Source organism: Choloepus didactylus, chromosome 2 (assembly GCF_015220235.1).
Source record: "Choloepus didactylus isolate mChoDid1 chromosome 2, mChoDid1.pri, whole genome shotgun sequence".
Classification (NCBI taxonomy): Eukaryota; Metazoa; Chordata; class Mammalia; order Pilosa; family Megalonychidae; genus Choloepus; species Choloepus didactylus.
In genome coordinates, this window is record NC_051308.1 from 112,335,748 (window position 1) to 112,357,994 (window position 22,247).

Sequence of the window (22,247 nt, forward strand, 5' to 3'; positions counted from 1 at the left end):
TAATTTCATCTCAGCCTCTCTTAAAAAGACTTCAGTAAGAGGATAAAGACTCACCCTGAGGCAGCCTCAACTGAAGTAACCTACTCTAAAGGTCCCACCTACAATAGGCCTGCACCCAGAGGAATGGTTTAAAAGAACATGACCCTTTCTGGGGTACATACAGCCTCCACACTACCACATATGGTAAATAATGCACTCTTAAACAATCAATGGGTCAAAGAAGAAATCACAAGGGAAATTAGGAAATATCTTGGGATGAATGAAAACAAAAACACAAGATACTTAAACTTATAGAATGAAACAAAGGCATACATGAGGGGGAAACTTATAGCTCTAACTGCTTACATTTCAAAAGAAGAAAGATCTCAAATCAGAACACTTACCTCAAAACTAGAAGATCTAGAAAAAGAACAAACTAAATCCAGAGCAAGCAGAAAAAGGAAATAAAGAGTAGAGTGGAGATAAATGAATAGAAAATTGAAAAAACAGAATCAACAAAACCAAGGTTGTTTCTTAGAAAAGATCAATAAAATTGACAATCCTTTAGCTAGAATGACAAAGGAAAAAAGAGAGAGGACACAAATATCTAAAATCAGGAATGAAAGAGGGAACATTTCTACTGACCTCTTGGCAATGAAAAGGATTTTAAAAGGATACCATGAACAACCTTCTCTAATAAATTTGATAACCTAGATGAAATGGACAAATTCCTAGAAATGTACAAACTACCTACACTTACTCAAAAAGAAGGAAGATCTCAACAGACCAATAACAAGTAAAGAGATTGAATCAGTAATAAAAAAAACTCCCAAAAAAGAAAATCTCAGGTGGTTTTTCTTGTGAATTTTACTAAAAATTCCAAGAAGAATTAACACCAATCCTGCTCAAAGTATTTCAAAAAATTGAAGAGGAGGGACACCCCTTAACTGATTCTATGAGGCCAAATCACCCCAATATTTAAGCCAGATAAGGATACCACAAGAAAAGAGAACTACAGATCAATATCCCTTATGAATAAAGATGCAAAAATTCTCAACAAAAAACTTGCAAACTGTATCCAATAGCACATTAAAAGAATTATACTCCATGATCAAGTGGGATTTATCCTAGGTATGCACGCGTGGTGTTCGGGCCCAGACAGGGTTTGTGCAGGGCACAGGCTGGTGCTGCTGCAAAACTGAAGACACACCAGGCCCAGAAGGAGACATGGATTTATCAGGACTTACGAAGAGGAGAGGCTCTCTAGTGGCAGCTGATCTGGAGGCTTAGCACTCCATGAGGAATAGGAGCGTGGAGAGGAGGCAATAAGTGATTTTAGAACAAAAACACTCAAAATAGTATGAGGGCATTGGGTCTCTAGTATAATCATTAAAGGGGCCTAAAACCTGCTGTTTCACTAAGATTAGTGTTTAAGACTAAGATACAATCAATACTGTTTTTACGTCCATGGTTACATTCTTTTACTTTCTTGACCTTTGCCCTTAGCTAAAGCAGGTTTGTTACCAGCTGTTTATGAGGGGGCCTGGGCCCTGGACTGCCACTCTCCACCTCCCCCCACACCCGTAATGGTCTGCATTGACCATAGCACAGGCACTGAATCCATATACCACAACAACAATATAAAAGACAACAGAGTAGTAATAATCCAACACATAATCCTATAAAGAAATGCCACCAAGGCTGAGCAAAAGAATTGAACTAAGTAGAAATGGGGTCAGTAGATAATTGATCAATGCTGTGTATGTGCTCTTGCATATGATTTAAAACATGTGAAATGTCATGTAAATGATCAGGAACATATACACAGCATTGTATGTTTATAACGGCACAGGTTCCACCTTGTGCCACAATTAAAATTCTAAATCCATTCTATTTTGTGACTACTTTCCATAATTGGGTGGTCCTGACATTTAACAGTGATATTGCTAATTTAGATTCATTAAGGGTGTGAGTTGTGTTGTTAGTTAAGGCTGTTATTTGCTTTTTGGTAACCATCACAGCTTCCCCTGGGGCAAGAATAGCTAAAGGATAAAACCACCATGGTGTACACTTCACTCAAATCTAAATTTAAGCATTTCTCAATTACTAGGAGTGTGTGGTAAAGAATAATATAATGTGGCAGTGACATATGGCTGTCCCCATGTACAGTGTCCTGAACAATTCTAAGGTAAATAGGGCCATCCATATTGCTCATAGGTCCATAGCCACCCCAGGAGGGAGACATATGCTCTGTGTCTGTTGGAAACACTTTGCCATTGAGAAGGTTATCATTTTGTAGCTTTATGGTAAGATGACGCACTTCTGAGGGTAACAACCCCATATCTCGGTTCCTATGAAGACATTCCATGCAGACAGGGGCAATACACTAAGTTACTTCTTCCACTGTCATCCATCCTGTTCCATCATGTGCAGCATATCCTAACATAGGCCTGGTCTTATTTACTTGTTCCCTCCCAAGGGAAAAGACAAAAGCCCAAGTCTCATCATAAGATGGTGATTGGATTTCAGTCTTAAAAGGGAAAGTCACGCTCCAGATTTTTCAGTGTGTGGAGTTCTGCCATGTTGACAGGGCATTCCATGTAGTCCAGTTAGCAGGAGCTACGGTCCAGGGGAGGCTGGTAGCACATAAAGTTGGAAATTTCATGCAAACCCAACATTGGGTTCAATGGACATGATTTACTACTGAAGTCCACTATAGAAAAGTGTTTGACAGGGTGCTATGGATGAAAAGAAAGATGTTTATGGGGAACAATAAAGGGTAAATCTTGTTGATTTAATAATATACACGCAACAGTCGCATTGGTAGGTTGTAAAGTACCAAGCTGAGGGACATTGTGGGGAGGTTTTAAATACCAAGATATTCTCCCACCATAAGTCTTGAGAGTTCTCCACCACAACATCAATTTTTAGTCTAGGCATAAGGAGGGTCCACATAATTATACATAAGGTTCCTGTGGAAATAGGAGGCCATGAATTGGTGATAAAAATTTTAACAGGCTTTTTTTTTGTATAAATTGTGGCCATATTATAATGTTTTGGGTGACTCCTATTCCCCATGGGTTTAAGATTCCCAACCAGCGTGGCTGCATAGGCCAGCACCAAAGCCGAAGGACCTTGTTTCCCCCCATTTGTATGGTCTGAGGCATAGGAAACAATAAATTATTATTGTTCTCCCTTTTAGGCTGCAAAGTGGCTGGCCCTTTAATTTGTATCCTTAGCACTTACATTGGTCCTGATGTTCGCATTTCAATAGGAGCTGAGGCTGCAGCTTGGGGTATAGAGTTTAGGTGGATTAGGGCCTGAAAAAGCCTTTTAATTCATTGTTGTAGGGATTTCTTACCTTACAATGGTTCCTTTAAGAGGCCATTCATTCTTTCTATAAGACCTGCACCTGTGGGTTTATAAGGTAGATGAAAAGCCCACATTACTTCATAGTCCATAGCACATGCTTGCGTCACTTGTCCAGTGAAAGGGATTCCCCAGTCACTGTCTATTTGTGTAGGTGTCCCACAGAGGATGCTTACCTTTTCTAGGCAGTGTATGGTGGCTCACAGATAAGCTTTCCCCACCAGAACATTAACAGAAGTCCTGTGGCAGAATCTAATATGGTGAATGCATACCTTGTCCCTTCCAAGAGTGGAAGGGGACCAATGTAGTCCACTTGCCACTAGGTCACTGGAGCCTGTGATCAGCTGATGTGTCCCACTTGGTGGGTCAATTGGTGTGGTCATCAGGGAGCACAATGGGCACTGCCATGTGATGTCTATAAGTTCTTGGCATGTGATGGGTAGCTGAAACTGTTGGCTAACTATCATAAGGCTTGATATCTTCAGTGTCTGCTTTTTTGATGAAGCCACTTGGCTGCTTCTCAGATTTCAGTAGTGTGGTTCCAGACTCAAGTGAGGGTATCTGCCTCAATGTTCCCAGGTAGCGTGTTAGGAATGTGGGTGGAGACATGATAGACAGTTACCTTTCATTCCTGGCAGGTGACCAATATGTCTTCCCACAGCTCTCATTCCCATAGGGGGTGACCTATGACTGTCCATTGTCCTTGTTTCCAGGTTGCCATCCAGGTCATGAGCCTTTGTAAATAGCCAGCTGTCAGTACAGTGTTAGCACATCTCGTTGTTCATGCAGTATTACCATCCCTATAGCTCTTAATTCATCCCATTGACTACTTTGCATAGTGCCAGTCTCCCACTATATTGTGTCAGTATTGGGTTGTACCACCACAGCTGTCCATGTGGGAGGCCCCATCAGTATACCAAACAGACTTGGGAATTGTTCCTGTGCCCTCTACAGTGTGTGTGTCAGCAGCTATTCCAGGTGCAGCAATTTTAGCTGTTGAATCTTCTACATATGACACTGTCCTAAAATTTTGTGCATCTTGGCACTAAGAGGGCTGGTATTGTAAGCACTGCATTGCAACAAGTAAGCTTTCCACTGTTTTAAGTTACTTAATCGTGCATTGCCAGAGTGTGGCTTATTGGCTCTGTCCATAATCCACCCCTGTTTAGGGAGGGTGGTCCTCAAGGTGACAGGATATTTCTGTGTCAGACCTGCTACTTTTAATAGAACATTATATGCAGCACACAGTTGCTTTTCTAAGAGGCTATATCTTAATTCTTCCCCTTTCCATAATTGTGACTAAAACCTAGGGGTACCTGCTTAGTATGTTGCCTTCTCCACAAACCCCATACAAACCCAATGTCAGTGCCAGCCACATTCAATTCACAGGGTAAATCAGAATCTACCCCCTTCAGTTGCTTGTTCCTGTGTGTTCCAGTTTGCTAATGCTCCCAGAATGCAAAACACCAGAGATGGATTGGCTTTTATAAAAGGGGGTTTATTTGGTTACACAGTTACAGTCTTAAGGCCATAAAGTGTCCAAGGTAACACATCAGCAAATGGGCACCTTCACTGGAGGATGGCTAATGGTGTCTGGAAAACCTCTGTTAGCTGGGAAGGCACGCAGCTGGCGTCTGCTCCAAAGTTCTGGTTTCAAAATGGCTTTCTCCCAGGACATTTCTCTCTAGGCTGCAGTTCCTCAGAGATGTCACTCTTAGTTGCACTTGGGATATTTGTCCTCTTTCAGCTTCTCTGGAGCAAGAGTCTGCTTTAAATGGCTGTCTTCAAACTGCCTCTCATCTGCAGCTCCTGTGCTTTCTTCAAAGTGTCCCTCTTGGCTGTAGCTCCTCTTCAAAATGTTACTCACAGCTGCACTGAGTTCCCTCTGCCCTTCAGCTCATTTATATGGCTCCACTGATCAAGGCCCATCCTAAATAGGTGGGGCCATGCCTCCATGGAAATATCCAATCAGAGTCATCACCCACAGCTGGGTGAGGCACATCTCCAAAGAAACACTCAAGGAAATCTAATCAAAACTGATAACATCTGCCCACACAAGATTACATCAAAGATAATGGTGTTTGGGGGACACAATACATTCAAACTGGCACACTGTGCTATTGCTTTTTTTGCTTTTTCAAAAGCAGCCTTCTAGGGGTCATCCCATTCTCAAGTATGACCTGTTCTAATTAGCATATAAAATGGTTTTAATATTTAAACCAAATGGGGAATGAAAGGTCTCCAATATCCTAGTAGTCCTAGAAAGGCCATTAATTGCTTTGGTGTATGTGATGTAAGAAAACATTGTACCTTATCAATTATAGGGGAAGGAATAATCTTTGTCTTACCCAACCATACAGCACCAAAGAACTTGACAGAGCAGCCAGCGCTTTGTAGCTTTTCATGATTGATTGCCCATCCCCAGCTCTCAAGATGGGATACTGTTTCTGACACTTCTTTTAATTCTGAAAGAGAATCACTGGTTAACATATCATCAATATCATGAAATAAAGTCACAAATTTGTGTATCTCCCAATTGGCCAAGTTGTTTATCACTAGGCTGTAGGCAAATGGTCGGGCTATGTTAATAGCCTTGCAGGAGCATGGTGAAAGTGCTTTCTCTTCCTTCCCAGGTGAAGGCAAGAGCAGGTTGACTGGCCTTATCTAAGGGAATACTGAAGAAAGCATTAGCAAAATCCAAAAAAAAATGATAATGACATAAATGAGTGTTAATTTCTTGTAGTAAAGAGGCAATGTTTGGAACTGCTGCATACAAAGGTGGCATTACTTTATTTAATTTGCGGTAATCCATTGTCATGCACCAGGTTCAATTAGGTTTCTGTACTGGTCACACAAGGCTATAAAATGGACTATCAGTTGGTATTAATATTCCCACTCTTTCTAGTTCCTTAATGGTTGCAGAAATTTCTTGATGTCCCCCTGGAAGCTCATATTGTTCAGTGGCTACAATCTTCAGTGGATGTGGAAATTTTACAGGGACCATTTCACCTACCCCTTTATGACTGCTTTCACTACTCTACACAAGAGGTGGAATGTTCCTATGGTAGTTTGTAATGTGGAATTTAAGAGACAATCAATTACTCATATATATCTTCAGGTACAGGAGAAATACATATGCAGTTATTCCTGGGGTGGGGGACAATCTCCCAATTTGCAAGATCAAATTATGCTGTTTGGCCCTGTTGTCTTTTTCCCATAGCTGTCTATGGCCAGCACAACTTTGTTAAATCAGGCTACATTTCCGTAAATGAAAGTACATTTGGTCCCAGTATCTACTAGTGCCAACACTGTCTATTTGTTAGTAGGAGACCAGTAATTCTATGTGTTGCCTCCAAACCCCAGGGTCCTCAGTTGTTGCTCATACCTGGGAGTCTCGACCTCTCCCCTATGGGAGGGGAAAGGGAGCTTGCCAAGTCTCCTCTGGGTGTGCAGAGGGTTGTCATGTTTTGAAAGGGTTTTTTTTTTTTTTTTTGTCAATTTATCTTCCCCTTTAGCTGTTTGGGAATTTATTCTAGTAAATCTGTCTTTGGGTAATTTGCACCACAATTTACCTAAAACAGCCTTTGGTTGTTTATCTATGGTTTCTAGTTCTGTCCCTGCAGCAATTGGATCACCCCACATTTGCTTACATGAGACCTGATTAGGGCCATCATGTTTTCCTTTCTTTTTCCTAAGATTTAGTTGTCCTCTAACTTGCAAGAGAGTTAATAACCACACTGGAGTTTTCAGGGCATCCCCATACTCTCAGTGGTCCCCATTCATCCAGGAGGGTAGCCACCAAACCCCACATGGATAATGCAGGCCAACCCAGGATTTCCCCCCTTGAATGTCCCTTCCTTGGACCCATGCCTATTGCTGCTAGTCTCCTGGCTGGCTCACCAATTTTTTGGGCCCAAAATGAGTTCATGCAGAGCACAGGCTGTTGCTGCCATGACACTGAAAAACAAGCCAGGCACAGAAATAGACATAGATTTATGAGGACTTACAAACAGGAGAGATTCTCTATTGGTGGCTGATCTGGAGGTTTACTGCTCCATGAGGAATAGGAGTGCAGGGGGTTGGGGGGAACATGTGATTTTAGAACAGAAACATCATTCCATACAGTGTGAGGGCATTGGGTCTCTTATAGAATCATTAAAGGGGCCTAAAACCTGATGTTTTACTAAGATTAGTATTTAAGACTAAGATACAATCAATGATGTTTTACATCTGTGGTTACATTCTTCCCCCTGTGGGGAGATTGTTTACTTTCTTGAACTTTGTTCTTGGCTAAAGCAGGTATGATTCTGGCTATTTAGGAGGGGGCTGACACAAGTGGCTCAACAAAGAAAATAGATTACTGTAATACATCCCATTAATAGAGTGAAGGAAAAGAAACCCACATTGCCATCTCAGTTGATGCAGAAAAGATATTTGACAAAATCCAGCACTCCTTGATAAAGCACTTGAAAAACTAGGAATAGAAGGAAACCTCTTCAACATAAAAAATGTTGTGATGGTTAGGTTCATGTATCAATGTGGCCAGGTGATGGTGTCCAGGTGTCTGGTAAGGCAAGCACTGGCCTAACCATTATTGCAAGGACATTTGTGGCTGGTTAATAAGCCAGAAGGCTGGTTTATTAAATCATCAGTCAGTTGATTGCATCTGTGACTGATTAGCTCAACAAAGGGTGTGTCTTCCACAATGAGAGAATACAATCAGCTGGATTTAATCCAATCAGTTGAAGACTTTTAAGCAAGACAGAACAGAGGACTATCACTTCTTCTTCAGGTAGCCAGTGAAGCATTTCCTGAGGAGTTCATTGAACACCTTCATTGGAGTTGCCAGTTTGCTGCCTGCCCTATGGAATTTGGACTCGTGCATCCCCACAGTTGTGTGAGATACTTTTATAAAATTTTATATTTAGATATCTCTTGTTGATTCTGTTTCCCTAGATAACCCTAACTAATACAACTTGGTAGCAGGAGTGGTTCTTGAGAAACAGAATCTTAAAATGGGCTTTTATAATTGGTTTTCTACTCTGATTATATTCAAAGGCACTAATGACTCCATTTCCAATAATCAAGATGGCACTGACAGTCCATGGTGTGAGTCGGCAATGGAGATATGCAAAATATCACTGTTTGATTCTCCTAATCATACTCTTGTATGAAGCAAGGCTCTGGGTGACAGGGTTTTTGGCATCTTAACAGTTTTGCAGAGTTAAGAGGTGTAATGATGTTGGCTGGTTGCTCTTAGATCTGCTGGATAAAGTTATAAGAGAAAGGGATGAGTTAAAGGCTTCAAATTTGAAACTAAAGTGTTGTATGACAGATGTAAATGTTTCTATGTGTGCCTTGAAAGAAAATCTTATTTCCTGTGGCCACAGACTTGAGATTTCTGCAAACTCAGAGTCTCATTGTGTGGGTAGCAGATTTACAACATAAACTAAAACCTCAACCTCACAGGGTGTCTACTGTTAAAGTAAAGGCATTGATTGGAAAAGAATGGGATCCTGAAACTTGAGATGGGGACATATAGATTGATAATAATGGCAGTGAGGACATTGGCACCATGGATTCTGCTGAGTCTTTGTTAGACATACCTGTAGTTGTCTGTCCTGAGGAAAAAGCTTCCCCCCCCCACCTCTAGTCTGCCCTGAGGAAACAGCTTCGTCACCTCCAGTCTGCCATGAGGAGACAGCTACCCAACCTCCAGCCTGCTTTGAAGAAGCAGCTTCCAGCTCTCCAGTCTTCCCTGAGGAGCCTGCCATCCAACCTACACCTAAAGAGGTTAACCCTTCAGTGCCTGCTAAACCTGTAATCATCTCCCCTGAGGAAGCAGCCCTCACTCCTCTGTCTGGAGAGATTAATCCTGTTTCATGAGATGAAACTGCAACAGAATGTCCTGAGGTATATGGCTTGAGGGGTACTTCTAATTCTTTTCATGATTCACCCAACCACCAGTCTTTGCTTCAAGACTTATAACTAAACTAAAGTCCCAACAGGCTCTGAAGGGTGAGGTACAAAGTGTTACCTATGAGGAGGTATGCTATACCCCAAAATAACTGTATGAATTTTCAAATTTATACAGATGGATATTAGGGGAATACGTGTGGGAATGGATATTAAGGGTGTGGGATAATGGTGGAAGGAATATAAAGTTGGATCAGGCTAAATTTACTGATATGGGCCCACTAAGCAGAGATTCTGCATTCAATGTTGTAGCTTGAGGGGTTAGAAAGAGCGTTAAGAGTTTGTTTGGGTGGTTGGCTGAAATGTGGATCAAAAGGTGGCCAACATTACCTGAGGTGGAAATGCCAGAACTGCCCTGGTGTAATGTAAAGGAGGGGATTCAAAGGCTTGGAGAGATTGGAACGTTAGAGTGGATTTATCATAGAAGACCTGCTCTCACACACTTGGAATGTCCAGAGGACACACCTTTTACGAGGACTGTGAGGAATAAATTTGTGAGACTAGCTACATCATCTCTGAAGAGCTCTTTAGTTGCCCTTCTCTGTAAGTCAGATATTACTGTGGGAACTACTGTCACTGAGCTGGAGTCTTTAAACACAATGGGGATAATCACATCCTGAGTTGGCAGAAGCCATGTGGCAGCAGTTAATCACCAAAGAGAAAGTGGGCATGGCTACCATAATGGAAAACAGGCTCAAAGCAGCAGTCAAAATAATCTGACTCAGAGAGACTTATGGCATTGGCTAGTAGATCATGGAGTACCTAGTAGTAAAATAAATGGGCAACCTACTAAATTCTTGTTTGAACTGTATAAGCAGAAGAATTCTAGGTCAAGTGAAAAAAAGTCTACCTTGAATTATGAAAACAGAGAGTCACAGCCTGTTAATCAATTCCCAGACTTGAGAGTTTACAGATCCAGAGTCCCTTACAAAATTTGTACTGTTAATCTTCCTCCCAGCCCTTCCCAGGGGGACCTACAGCCTTATACCAGGGTAACTGTGCATTGGGGAAAGGAAATGATCAGATATTTTGGGGGTTATTATACATTGGTTCAGAAGTGACATTAATTCCAGGAGACCCAAAACATCACTCTGGTCCACCAGTCAGAGTAGGGGCTTACGGAGGTCAGATGATTAGTGGAGTTTTAGCTCAGGTTCATCTAAGTGTGTCCAGTGTGTCTCTGGACCCATTCTGTGATTTTATTTCCTCAGTTCCAGAATGCATAATTGGAATAGACATACTCAGCAACTGGCAGACTCCTCACATTGGTTCCTTGACTCATGGAGTGAGGGCTATTAAGGTAGGAAAGGCCAAATGGAAGCTGCTAGAACTGCCTCTGCATAGCAAAATAGTAAACCAGAGGCAAAACCAGATTCTTGGAGGGTTTGCAGAATTAATACCACTCTTAAGACTTGAAGGATGCAGGGGTGGTGATTCTCACCACACCCCCATTCAACTCTTCTATTTGGCCTGTGCAGAAAACAGATACATCATGGAGGATGACAGTGGATTACCATAAGCTTAACCAGGTGGTGACTCCAATTGCAGCTGCTGTTCCAGGTGTGGTATCATTGCTTGAGCAAATCAACACATTCTCTGGTACCTAGTATGCAGCTATTGAGCTGGCAAATGCTTTTTTCTCAATAGATGTTAGTAAGGACCACCAGAAACAGTTTGCATTCAGCTGGCAAGGCCAGCAGTATACATTCACAGTGCTACCTCATGGGTATATCAACTCTCCAGCCCTATGTCATAATATTGTCCACAGGGGTCTTGATATTTCTTCCTCCCAAAAGACATCACACTGCTCCATTATATTGATGATATCATGTTGATTAGATCTAGAGAGCAGGAAGTAACAACTACTCTAGATTTGTTGGTAAGGTAGTTTTGAGTCAGAGGATGGGAGATAAATCCAACAAAAATACAGGGGCCTTCTACCTTAGTAAAATTTCTAGGTGTCCAGTGGTGTGGAGCCTGTCAAGATATCCCTTCTAAGGTGAAGGATAAGCTGTTGCATCTGGCCCCTCCTACCACCAAAAAAGAGGCATAATGCTTGATTGGCCTTTTTGGATTTTGGAGACAACATATTCTTCATTTGGGTGTACTACTCTGGCCCATTTATGGAGTTACCAGAAAAGCTTCTAGTTTTGAGTGGGGACCAGAACAAGATGAGGCTCCGTGACAGGTTCAGGATGCTGTGCAAGCTGCTCTGCCACTTGGACCACATGATCCAGCTGATCCAATGGTGCTGGAAGTGTCAGTGGCAAATAGAGATGCTGTTTGGAGCCTTTGGCAGGCTCCTATAGGAAAATCACAATGCAGACCCTTAGATTTTGGAGTAAAGCCTTAATATCCTCTGCAGATAACTACTCTCCATTTGAGAAACAGTTTTTGGCCTGCTATTGGGCCCTAGTAGAGACAGAATGCTTGACCATGGGCCACCAAGTTACTAAGAGTCCTGAGTTACCTATAATGAGCTGGGTGGTCCAACCCATCAAGCCATAAAGTTGGGCGTGCCCAGCAGCACTCCATCATAAAATGGAAATGGTATATATGAGATAGGGCTTGAGTGGGTCCTGAAGGCACAAGTAATTTACATGAGAAAGTGGCCCAAATGCCCATGGCCCCCACTCCTTCCACCTTACCTTTTCTTTCCCAGCCCACAGCTATGGCATCTTGGGGAGTTCCTTAAAATCAGTCGACTGAGGAAGAGAAAATCTGGTTTACAGATGGTTCTACATCATATGCAGGCACCACCCAAAGTGGACAGCTGCAGCACTGCAGACCCTTTCTTGGATGTCCCTGAAGGATAGCGGTGATGGAAAATCCTCCCAGTGGGCGGAACTTCGAGCAGTGCACCTGGTTCTTCATTTTGCTTCAAAGGAGAACTGGCCTGAGGTGCGTTTGTGTACTGATTCATGGGCTATTGCTAATGGTTTGACTGGATGGTCAGGGATTTGGAGGGAACATGACTGGAAAATTGGTGACAAAGAAGTCTGGGGAAGAGGTATGTGGATAGACCTTTCAGAGTGGGCAAAAAACATGAAGATATTTTTGTCCCATGTGAATGCTCAGCAGAGGGTGTTTCAGCAGTGGAAGATTTTAATAATCAAGTGAATAAGATGACCTGTTCGGTGGATACCAGTCAGCCTCTTTCCCCAGCCACTCCTGTCATTGCCCAATGGGCTCATGAACAAAGTGGTCTTGGTGGTAAGGATGGAGGTTATGCATGGGCTCAGCAACATGGACTTCCACTCACCAAGGCTGACCTAGCCACAGCCACTGCTGAGTGCCCAATTTACCAGCAGCAGAGACCCACACTCAGTCCCTGATACGGCACCATTCCCCAAGGTGATCAGCCTGCTACCTGGTGGCAGGTTGATTACATTGGACCATTTCCATCATGGAGGGAGCAGTGATTTGTTCTCACTGGAACTGACACATACTCTGGATATGGGTTTGCCTTCCCTGCATGCAGTGCTTCGGCCAAAACTACCATCCATGGACTTATGGAACACCTTATCCACCGTCATGATATTCCACACAACATTGCTTCTGACCAAGGAACCCACTTCACAGCAAATGAAGTGAGGGAATGGGCACATGCTCATGGAATTCTCTGGTCTTACCATGTTCCCCATTATCCAGAGGCAGCTGGGTTGATAGAATGGTGGAATGGCCTGTTGAAGACTCAATTATAGCACTAACTAGGTGGCAATACCTTGCAGGGCTGGGGTAGTGTCCTCCAGGAGACTGTGTATGCTCTGAATCAGCATCCACTCTATGGTGCTGTTTCTCCCATAGCCAGTATTCACAGGTCCAGGAATCAAGGGGTGGAAATAGGAGTGGCATCACTCACTATCACTCCTAGTGATCCACTCAGAAATTTTTTGCATCCTGTTCCTGCAAGCTTAAGCTCTGCTGGTTGACAAGTCTTAGTTTCAAAAAGAAGAGTCCTTCCACCATGAAGCACAACAATAATTCCATTGAACTGGAAGTTAAGACTGCCACCTGGCCACTTTGGTTTTCTTATGCCTCTGGATCCACAGGCAAGGAAGGGGATTACTGTACTGGCTGGGGTGATTGATACTGATTATCAAGGGTAAGTAGCACTGCGACTATACAGTAGAGGTAAAGAAGAGTTTTCCTGGAATACAGGAGATCCCCTAGGGCATCTCTTTTTTATTTCCTGAATTTTTTTTTAATTTCACTTTTTTTTTTTTTTTGCTTTTTGTTTTGAAATAAATTCAAACTTATAGGACAGTTGCAAAAATAATACAAACCCCATACACAGAACTCCAGCCTACTCCAACCCTCCTCCACTTATACCCAGATCTACCAACTGTAATATTTTGTCACTTTACCATTTCTTTCTTTCCCCCCTCCCTATCATCCATCATCTATTTCTCTGTTTTCTGAACATATGAGAGCAAGTTGCACACATCCTTGAACAAATAATATAATTCATATATACATTTCCTATGAACAAGAATATTCATTTATGTAATCACATTAAGTGTAGTTAAGAGATTCAAGAAATTTAACATTGATATAAAGCTTACATTCTATATTTCATTTTTTTTCTTCTGTCCCAATTGTGTCCTTTTGAGCCTTTTCTCCTCTATTCTTAGATGTCATCCAGGATCATCTATGGCATTTAATTGTCATTATCTATTTAGACTGTCTTTTTTTTTTTCAATTGTGGAAACATATACAGCATAAATCTTCCCATTCCAACCCCTCCCAGGCATTGCATTTAGTGGGATTAATAACATTCAGAATGTTGCAATGCCATCAACTTCCCACCATCCATTACTAGAAATTTCCCTTCACCCCAAACAGAAAACCTGCATTCATTTCTTATTAACTCCCCATTGCCCCTTTCCCCACTTCTTGTAACCCATACTCTACTTTTAATCTCTGTGATCATATTCTCTGACACTTTCTTTGTGTTTACCATGGGGCTTAAATTTAACATCCTAAATCTATAGCAATCTTGTTTTCTTTGATACCAACTTAACTTCAATAGGACACATAAATTGTGTTCCTATACTCCTCCATTCCCCCACCTTTATGTAGTTCTTGTCAAAAATTGCATATTTTACATTGAGTCCAAAACCACTGATTTATCATTATACTTTATGTATTTTAGATCCTGTAGGAAGTAAACAGTGGAGTTACAAATCAAAAATACAGTAGTATTGGTATTTATATTTACCAGGTGATCTTTACTGGAAATATTTATTTCTTCATGTGGTTTCAATTAATTGTTTAGTGTCCCTTCCTTTCAGCCTGCACAATTCCCTTTAGCATTTCTTATAGGACTGATCTACTGGTGATGAAGTCCCTCAGCTTTTGATTATCCCAGGAATGTTTTCATTTCCCCCCATTTTTAACCTCCAGGTGTTTGTGAATTTTCTAAGTCTCTGATGGTTATTGACTTCTAATTGTATTCTATTGTGGTTAGAGAATGTGCTTTGAATAATTTCTTTTTTAAAAAAAATTTATTGAGTCTTGTTTTATGTCCCAGCATATGGTCTATTCTGGAGAAAGTTCCATGATCACTAGAGAAGAATGCGTATCCTGGTGATTTGGGACATAAAGTTCTATACATGTCTGTTAAATCCAATTTATTTATCAGATTGTTTAGGTTATCAATTTCCTTATTGGTCTGCTGTGTGGTTGATCTATCTATAAGAGACAGTGATGTGTTGAAGTCTCCCACAATTATTGTGGAACCATCCATTGCTTCCTTTAGTTTTGCCAGTGTTTGTCTCATGTATTTTGTGGCACCATAATCGGTTGCATAAACATTTATGATTGTTATTTATTCTTGTTGAATAGCCCTTTTATTAGTATGTAGTGGCTTTCTTTGACTGTCATAACATCCTTGCATTTAAAGTCTATTTTATCTGAGATTAATATTGCTGCTTCTGTTGTCTTTTGGCTGTAGCTTGCATGAAATATTTTTCCATCCTTTCCTTTTCAATTTTTTTGTGTCCCTGTGTCTATGATGAATGTCTTGCATGCAACATATTGATGGTTCATATTTTTTGATCCATTCTGCCAATCTATATCTTTTAATTGGGGAGTTTAATCCATTTACATTCAATGTTATTACTGTGAAGGCATTTCTTGAATCAACCATCCTATCCTTTGGTTTATGTTTGTCAGATATATTTTTTCCCTCTCTTATTGTCCTTTAATGAACCAATATTGAATCTCTTTAGTACAGAACCTTTCTCTATATCTCTCTCTCCTTTCTTTGTTTCTCTGTCAGTAGGGCTCCCTTTAGTATCTGAAGTAGGGCAGGTCTTTTATTAGCAAAACCTCTCAGCATTTGTTTGTCTGTGAAAAATTTAAGCTCTCCCTCAAATTTGAAGGAGAGTTTTGCTGGATAAAGTATTGTTGGTTGGAAATTTTTCTCTCTCAGAATTTTAAATATGTCATGCCACTGCCTTCTTGCCTCCATGGTGGCCACTGAGTAGTCACTACTTAGTCTTATGTTTCCTTTGTATGTGGCAAGTTGCTTTTCTCTTGCTGCTTTCAGAACTTGCTCCTTCTCTTCAGTATTTGAGAGTCTGATCAGAATATGTCTTGGAGTGGGTTTATTTGTATTTATTCTATTTGGAGTTCACTGAGCATTTATGCTTTCTGTATTTATATTGTGTAGAAGGTTTGGGAAGTTTTCCCCAACAATTTCTTTGAATGCTCTTTCTAGACCTTTACCCTTCTCTTCCCCTTCTGGGACACTGATGAGTCTCATATTTGGATGTTTTATTTTACCTATCATATCCCTGATGTCCATTTCTATTTTTTTGATTTTTTCCCCATTCTTTCTTTTGTTCTTTTGTTTTCCATTCTGTGGTCCTTGAGGTCACTGATTCATTGTTCAGCTTCCTCTAGTCTTGTCCTATGAGTATATAGAATCTTTTTAATTTGGTCAACAGTTTCTTTTATTTCCATAAGATCATCTATTTTTTTATTTATTCTTGCAATTTCTTGTTTATGCTCTTCTAGGGTCTTCTTCACGTCCTTTATATCCTGTGCCGTGCTCTTGTTGTTTGTCTTTAGTTCTTTGATTAATTGCTCCATTATAGTTGCAGTGGCTGATGAAAGGCAATGCAATAAAAATGGCAAAAGTCTTTAGCAGATACTTTATGAAATACAATATCCAAATGACCAATAAACACACAAAGAGGCTCTTAATATTGCTAGTTATCAGGAAAACGCAAATTAAAACCACAATAGGATACCACTCACATCCACTAGAATGGCTTAAAATAAAAAAATAAATGAAAACCAAAACCATGTGTTGGTGAGATGCAACCTATCAGCATCAGGAACCTCCCCACCATGAGGGACATGACTCCCAGGGGAATGAATCTCCCTGGCGACAGGGAAATAATATAATTTCTCTGATGACTAGTGATATTAAGAACCTCTTTGTGTGTTTATTGGTCATTTGGATATTGTATTTCATAAAGTATCTGCTAAAGACTTTTGCCATTTTTATTGCATTGCCTTTCATCAGCCACTGCAACTATAATGGTTGCAACTATAATGTACCACTTGGGAAAACTGATAATATCCATTAAAGCCAAATATGTACATATGTTATGATAGAAACAAACTGGAAACAATCCAAATGTCCACCAATGGTAGAAAGGACAAATAAACTATGGCATATTCACACACTGGTAAATTATATGGCAATTAAAAACGAAAAGGTACTGCTCCAAGTAAGCAAACATGTGCATGAATTTCATAAACATGATGCTGAGCAAAAGAAGCCAGAAACAAAAAATATATACTGTATGAGTATATTTATATAGCCTTCAGAAACAAGCAAAATTAATCTACGATAATAGAAGTTAGAATAACGCTACCTTTGGGGAAGCTAATGACTGGGAAGGGAATAAGGAAGACTTCTGAGGTTTAGTTATATGGATGAGTTCACTTGATAAAAATTGTGCTGTCAATTATACTTTATGTACTTGCACATATGTATGCTATACTATAATAAAAAGTTTACTATCATATGTTTTAGAATTCCATTCTGATTTATCTACAGTATTTTTGAGTGTTTCTTTTTATTTCTTTTTATTATTTTTAATGTATTTTTTTATTGTGAACTTTAACATATATACATAACAGTGATAACTTTCAAAGTATGATTTAACAAGTAGTTAGCAAATTTCAAAGAATGTCATGGATCACAATTTCACAATTTCAGCTATTTTCGTTATTGTAAAATATATCATACATAGAGAAATGTGTTAACTTTCGATGTACAACTCAACAAGCAGTTATATAGGTAATTTCAAAAATTGTTATGGATTACAGTTCCACAGTTTCAGTTCTTTCCTTACTATGCAATATAGGGTATATACAGAAAGGTGAAGACTTTCAAAGCACACTTCTAGGAGTAGCTACAGAGCAAATTTCAAAGGATGTTATAGGTTACAGTTCCACCATGTCATTTACCTCCTTCCAGCTATTCCAACACCCCAGCATCTAAAATGTATATATATATAAAGTTTCAGTATTCATAGACTTTCGTTAAATCTTATCTTGTTTGTTGCTACTCCTTCCTCTCACTTAATTGCTTTCTCCAACTTCAGGGGTGTCTAGGCAGTGAGCACCCTAACTTGTTCATATTGAAAGGGGATGTCAACAGTATGGGGAAGGAGCTGCAGCAGACTGTTGATATTAAAGAGGTTGTTGCCTCTGGGTTATAGGACTTGTCTGGCAGAGGAACACTCTGGTGGATTTAAGTTTCTGAAAGATAAAAGTGAGTGAATCTTTTATAGAATCTCATGTAGGGACCTCGGTATTTGGGGAATATTTTGGTACGGGCATGGCATACTGTGGCCATTTGGGATGTCTAGCTGGAGCTTGCATAGGAGAAACCTCCAGGATGGCCTCTTGACTCTATTTTGGATCTCTCAGCTTCTGTGACAGCTTATTACCTTTCTTTTTCCCCCTTTTGTTCAAGTAGGCATTTTCAATCCCTCACTGCCAGGGCCAGGCTCATTCCTGGGAGTCACGTCCCACGTCGCCAGGGAGATTCATTCCCCTGGGAGTCATGTCCCTCGTGGTGGGGAGGTTAATGAATTTATTTTCTGAGTTGCTCTTTGAGAAAGAAAGGCCACATCTGAGCAACAAAAAAGGTTCCCTGGAGGTGCCTCTTAGACACAATTAGTTTTTGTAAATGGTTGATCCAGGTATTACATTACATATACATAACTTATCATAGCCTACTGGTGTTGACATTTTACCACTCTGAGTGAAATGTAGATCTTACCTTCAGTTAGGTTCCTTTACTCTCCCCCATTTATGATAAAATTGTCATAAATATTTCCTCTACATACATTGAGAACCTGTGTTATGATCTTGGCTGCAACCATCAAATGTAATTTTAGAAACTCAAAAAGGAAAAGGATACTTTCTTATATTTACCTGCAATTTTACACTTTACATTGCTCTTTCTTCATTCCTGATGTTCCGAGTTGCCTTCTTTGATCATTCCCTTTTCGTCTGAAGAACTTTCATCAGCCATTCTTTTAGATTTGGTCTACTGGTGACAAATTCTCTTAGTTTTCCTTCATCTGAGAATGTCTTTGTTTCACCTTCATTCCTGAAGGATTTTTTCACTGAACATAGAATTCTGGGTTTTTCCCCCGGTGCTTGAAAATGTTGTGCCAGTTCCACTGGCCTTCATGGTTTTTAATGAGAAATCTACAGTCATTCATATCATAGTTCTCCCACAAGTGATGTGTTGTTTCTCCCTAACTGCTGTCAAGACTTTTTCCTTTGTCTTTAGTTTTCAGAAGTTTGTTTGTGATGCCTCTTGATGTGGATTTCTTGGGGTTTATCTTGTTTGAGTTTCACCCATGTTCTTGAATATGTAGGTTTATGCCTTTTGTCAAATTTGGGAAATTTTCAGCCATTATTTTGTCAAATATTTTTCAGCCCTACACTCTTTCGCTCTTCTGGCACTCAGATGACATGAATATTAAATAATTTGTTACTGGCCCACAGGTTCTTGAGGAATTCCTTTTTTTTTTTTTTCCTCTTCTCTGTTGTTCAGATCAGTAATTTCCATTGATCTATCTTTGAGTTGACTGATTCTTTACTCTGTCTCTCCAATCTCCTATTGACCTATCTAGTGAGATTTAAAACTTTTTTCAGTTCTAATGTTTGATTATACAATTGGCTATTTAAAAATTTCAACTTGGTTCTTCTTTATATCTTCTATTTCTTTGCCAAGACTATCTTTTGATGAAAGTGGTGGTGACTCTGTAAAGCGAAGAGTTGGAGAAGGAGAATTTGTCTTTTTGTCTCCAGAAGTGACTGGGTAGGGAAGGTGCCTTGACTTTCTGATAGTTTATATAAAGGCATTTTGTTTTGAGTAAATAAATAAATAGGCATTTACCTAGAGCTGGTAGAAACAGTACATGAATTGGGGGCTGGAAAGCTGCTGACCAGACTGATGTTCTGTATCTCTCTGGGGGGCCAGAAAATTAGTACATCCCTTGGAGCAACTGTAGCTTCTTTCTTATTAATTGGAAAACTTCCTGTGTTTTCCCATGACATCTTTGGTACTGACGTTTAAGATCTCATACATTGATGCCCTATCTTCCCTATCTTCCCTGTAAATTCCTTCAGCAGGCCAGGAAAGGGCTCACTTACTTTTCTCTTGTCACTACACGTTGCCCCCTATAATGCCTCAAGAACCTGTGGGCCATACTCTAGATTCTCATGATATCTGATCTGATTATTCTTTCTCCTGTGAGTCTAGGTAGCATAAGCTGGTGCTCCTAATGTGCAGTCATCCTGGAGAAATTTTTAGGCCTTGCAGAGTAAGCTCTTGTCTGTAAGAAAGAGTATCTTCCTAAGGCACTCCTGTATTAGGAAGGTTCTGAGCTCAATGCGCAGACCCGGAATAGCTACCCCCGCACACCAGGGGCTTTTATTGAAGTCTTTGCTAGGATCTTTGTGTTTGGGGATTATCTCACAATTTTAAGGCATAAACTAGAGAGATCACATCGTTGGTCCTTGGTTGCCAGCCATTCGTCCCTCCCTGCTAACACCCTTCTGCCCGCCTACCCTTCCCCCAATAGAATAAGTATATTGCGTGAATGAATGTATGTTTGGATGAATGAATGGAGGAAATGGAGAGGAATGGAATGGAATGGATGAACTGGGAAGCTACAGAGACTCCTGGAGACTCAAAGATTCTCATGAATTGCATTTATTGTCTGAAGATGCATTGGGTTGGGGAGGTAGTTGTACAGAAACCAAGGAGGAAAAACTGCAGAACAAGCTGCAGCTTGAGAGCTCAATGGCTTCTTCTAGGTGGGTAAGACGGGAAGGGTTTGGAAACCTGTAGGCAATGTCATGAGAGTGCTAAGCCCATTCGCGCCCACGGAGAACACTCCCAGCTTCTTCCCCTCCTGGGCGTCCAGGGGGCTTTATTTGCCTGGCCAGGTAGGTGCCTGCTTCTGCTGGGTCTGGTGGCAGACCGGGACGCCCTTGCCACTCCCGGAGCCGCCCCCGGAGGAGACACCTCCGCAGCCAGAGCCGCTAAACCCGCCGCCGCTGGAGGAGCCGCCGCCGCTGGAGACGCAGCCGCTGCCGCCCCCAGAAAAGCCGCCGCCGCTGCAAACGGAGCCGCCGCCGGACGACCCCCCACCGTAGCTCTGCTGAGTGCACTGCTGCGAGGAGGGGAAATAGCCCGAGCCGCCGCCGCCGCCGGAGGAACCGCCCCCGCAGCTGTAGCCGCCGGAGGAGCCGCCCCCGCAGCCGGAATCGACCACGATCACCCCACCCCCGCAGCCGGAGCCGCCAGTGGACACGCCGCCGCCACCGCAGCTGCTGCTAGAGGCGCCTCCGTAGCTCTGGCTCTGGACCTGCTGGCCAGAGGAGGAGGAGGAGGAGCCGCCGCAGTAGCCGGAGCCGCCGCCGCCGCCGCCGCCGCTGGAGAAGCAGCCGCTGCTGCCCCCGGAGGAGACGACTCCGCATCCAGAGGCGCCGCCGCCGGAGTAGCCGCAGTCAGAGCCGCCGCCGCCGCCGCCGCCGGAGTACTTGATGCCGCCCCCGGAGCCGCCCCCGGAGACGCCGCCCCCGGAAGAGACCCCGCCGCAGCTGGCGCCGCCGCCGCCGGAGTAGCCGCCGCCGGAGTAGCCGCAGTCAGAGCCGCTGCCGCCGCCGGAGTAGCCGCCGCCGCCGGAGTACTTGATGCCGCCCCCGGAGCCGCCCCCGGAACCGCCCCCGGAACCGCCGATGCAGCCTCCGGAGACGCCGCCCCCGGAAGAGACCCCGCCGCAGCTGGCGCCGCCGCCGCCGGAGTAGCCGCCGCCGCCGCCGCCGCCGCCGCAGACCCCAGAACCGACGCCGCCTCCAGAGCCTCCGCCGGAGGTCTTCAAGCAGCCCACTGGGGGTTGTGGGGTGGGTTGCTTTTTCTGGTAAGACATCTTGTCTAGCGAGGAGGGGGAACCTGGAAGGAGAGCAGAGAGGAGCATTACTGGATCAGCAGTAAGAGGATGCTGCGAAGGAGGCAGCTGCACCCGTGGTAGGTAACACCGGTCACCTTGGAGTAGCGCTGGTTGCTCCGATCCTGTTCTCATTCGCTTTCAGAAAATAGTTTGCGTCCCCTTGCGGGAAGTCTTCACCAAGCTTTAAACAGCCTAGTTAGTGGTGTCCATTTCTCTCCTTATCCCAGCTCTTAGTGTTGGTTCTGACTCAAACCTCTGCTGTGTAGTTTTGGGGCAAATCACCCACATTCCCGCCTGTTTCCTCGTCTATAAGATGAGAGGATTCCAGGTGTCTTTCGATCCCAACAGGATTCTTTGAGTGCAAACAGGAAGTTACCTCAAACCTCTATCTAGATTGAAGAGTTTCCCCATCCCCCGCAC

General features: G+C 42.3%; 2 protein-coding genes across 4 annotated transcripts in view; one reads left to right on the plus strand and one right to left on the minus strand.

Annotated features, from left to right (window-relative positions):
- Positions 1-20,535: 20,535 nt before the first annotated feature.
- Positions 20,536-22,124, minus strand: LORICRIN (loricrin cornified envelope precursor protein). The gene is made up of 2 exons (XM_037825950.1): positions 21,923-22,124; positions 20,536-21,829 (listed from the first exon to the last, which is right to left on the minus strand). The coding sequence occupies exons 1-2, from the start codon at positions 21,957-21,959 to the stop codon at positions 20,805-20,807; spliced, it is 1,062 nt and encodes a 353-aa protein (XP_037681878.1). The 5' UTR covers positions 21,960-22,124; the 3' UTR covers positions 20,536-20,804.
- The window catches only part of LOC119526654 (small proline-rich protein 2E-like), a 215,214-nt gene continuing 214,566 nt past the window's right edge, over positions 21,600-22,247 (plus strand). For all 3 annotated transcript variants that reach the window (XR_005215232.1, XR_005215233.1, XM_037825953.1), the window contains exon 1: positions 21,600-21,904. The gene's annotated coding sequence lies outside the window, so the exon portion shown is untranslated. The remainder of the gene's footprint in view (positions 21,905-22,247) is intronic.

Coding starts and splice junctions, on each gene's coding strand:
- LORICRIN (XM_037825950.1), bottom strand. CDS start 21,959: ATGAGAACAGGATCGGAGCAACCAGCGCTACTCCAAG. Junction 21,830..21,922: donor GCAACCAGCGCTACTCCAAG/GTGACCGGTGTT, acceptor CTCTCCTTCCAG/GTTCCCCCTCCTCGCTAGAC.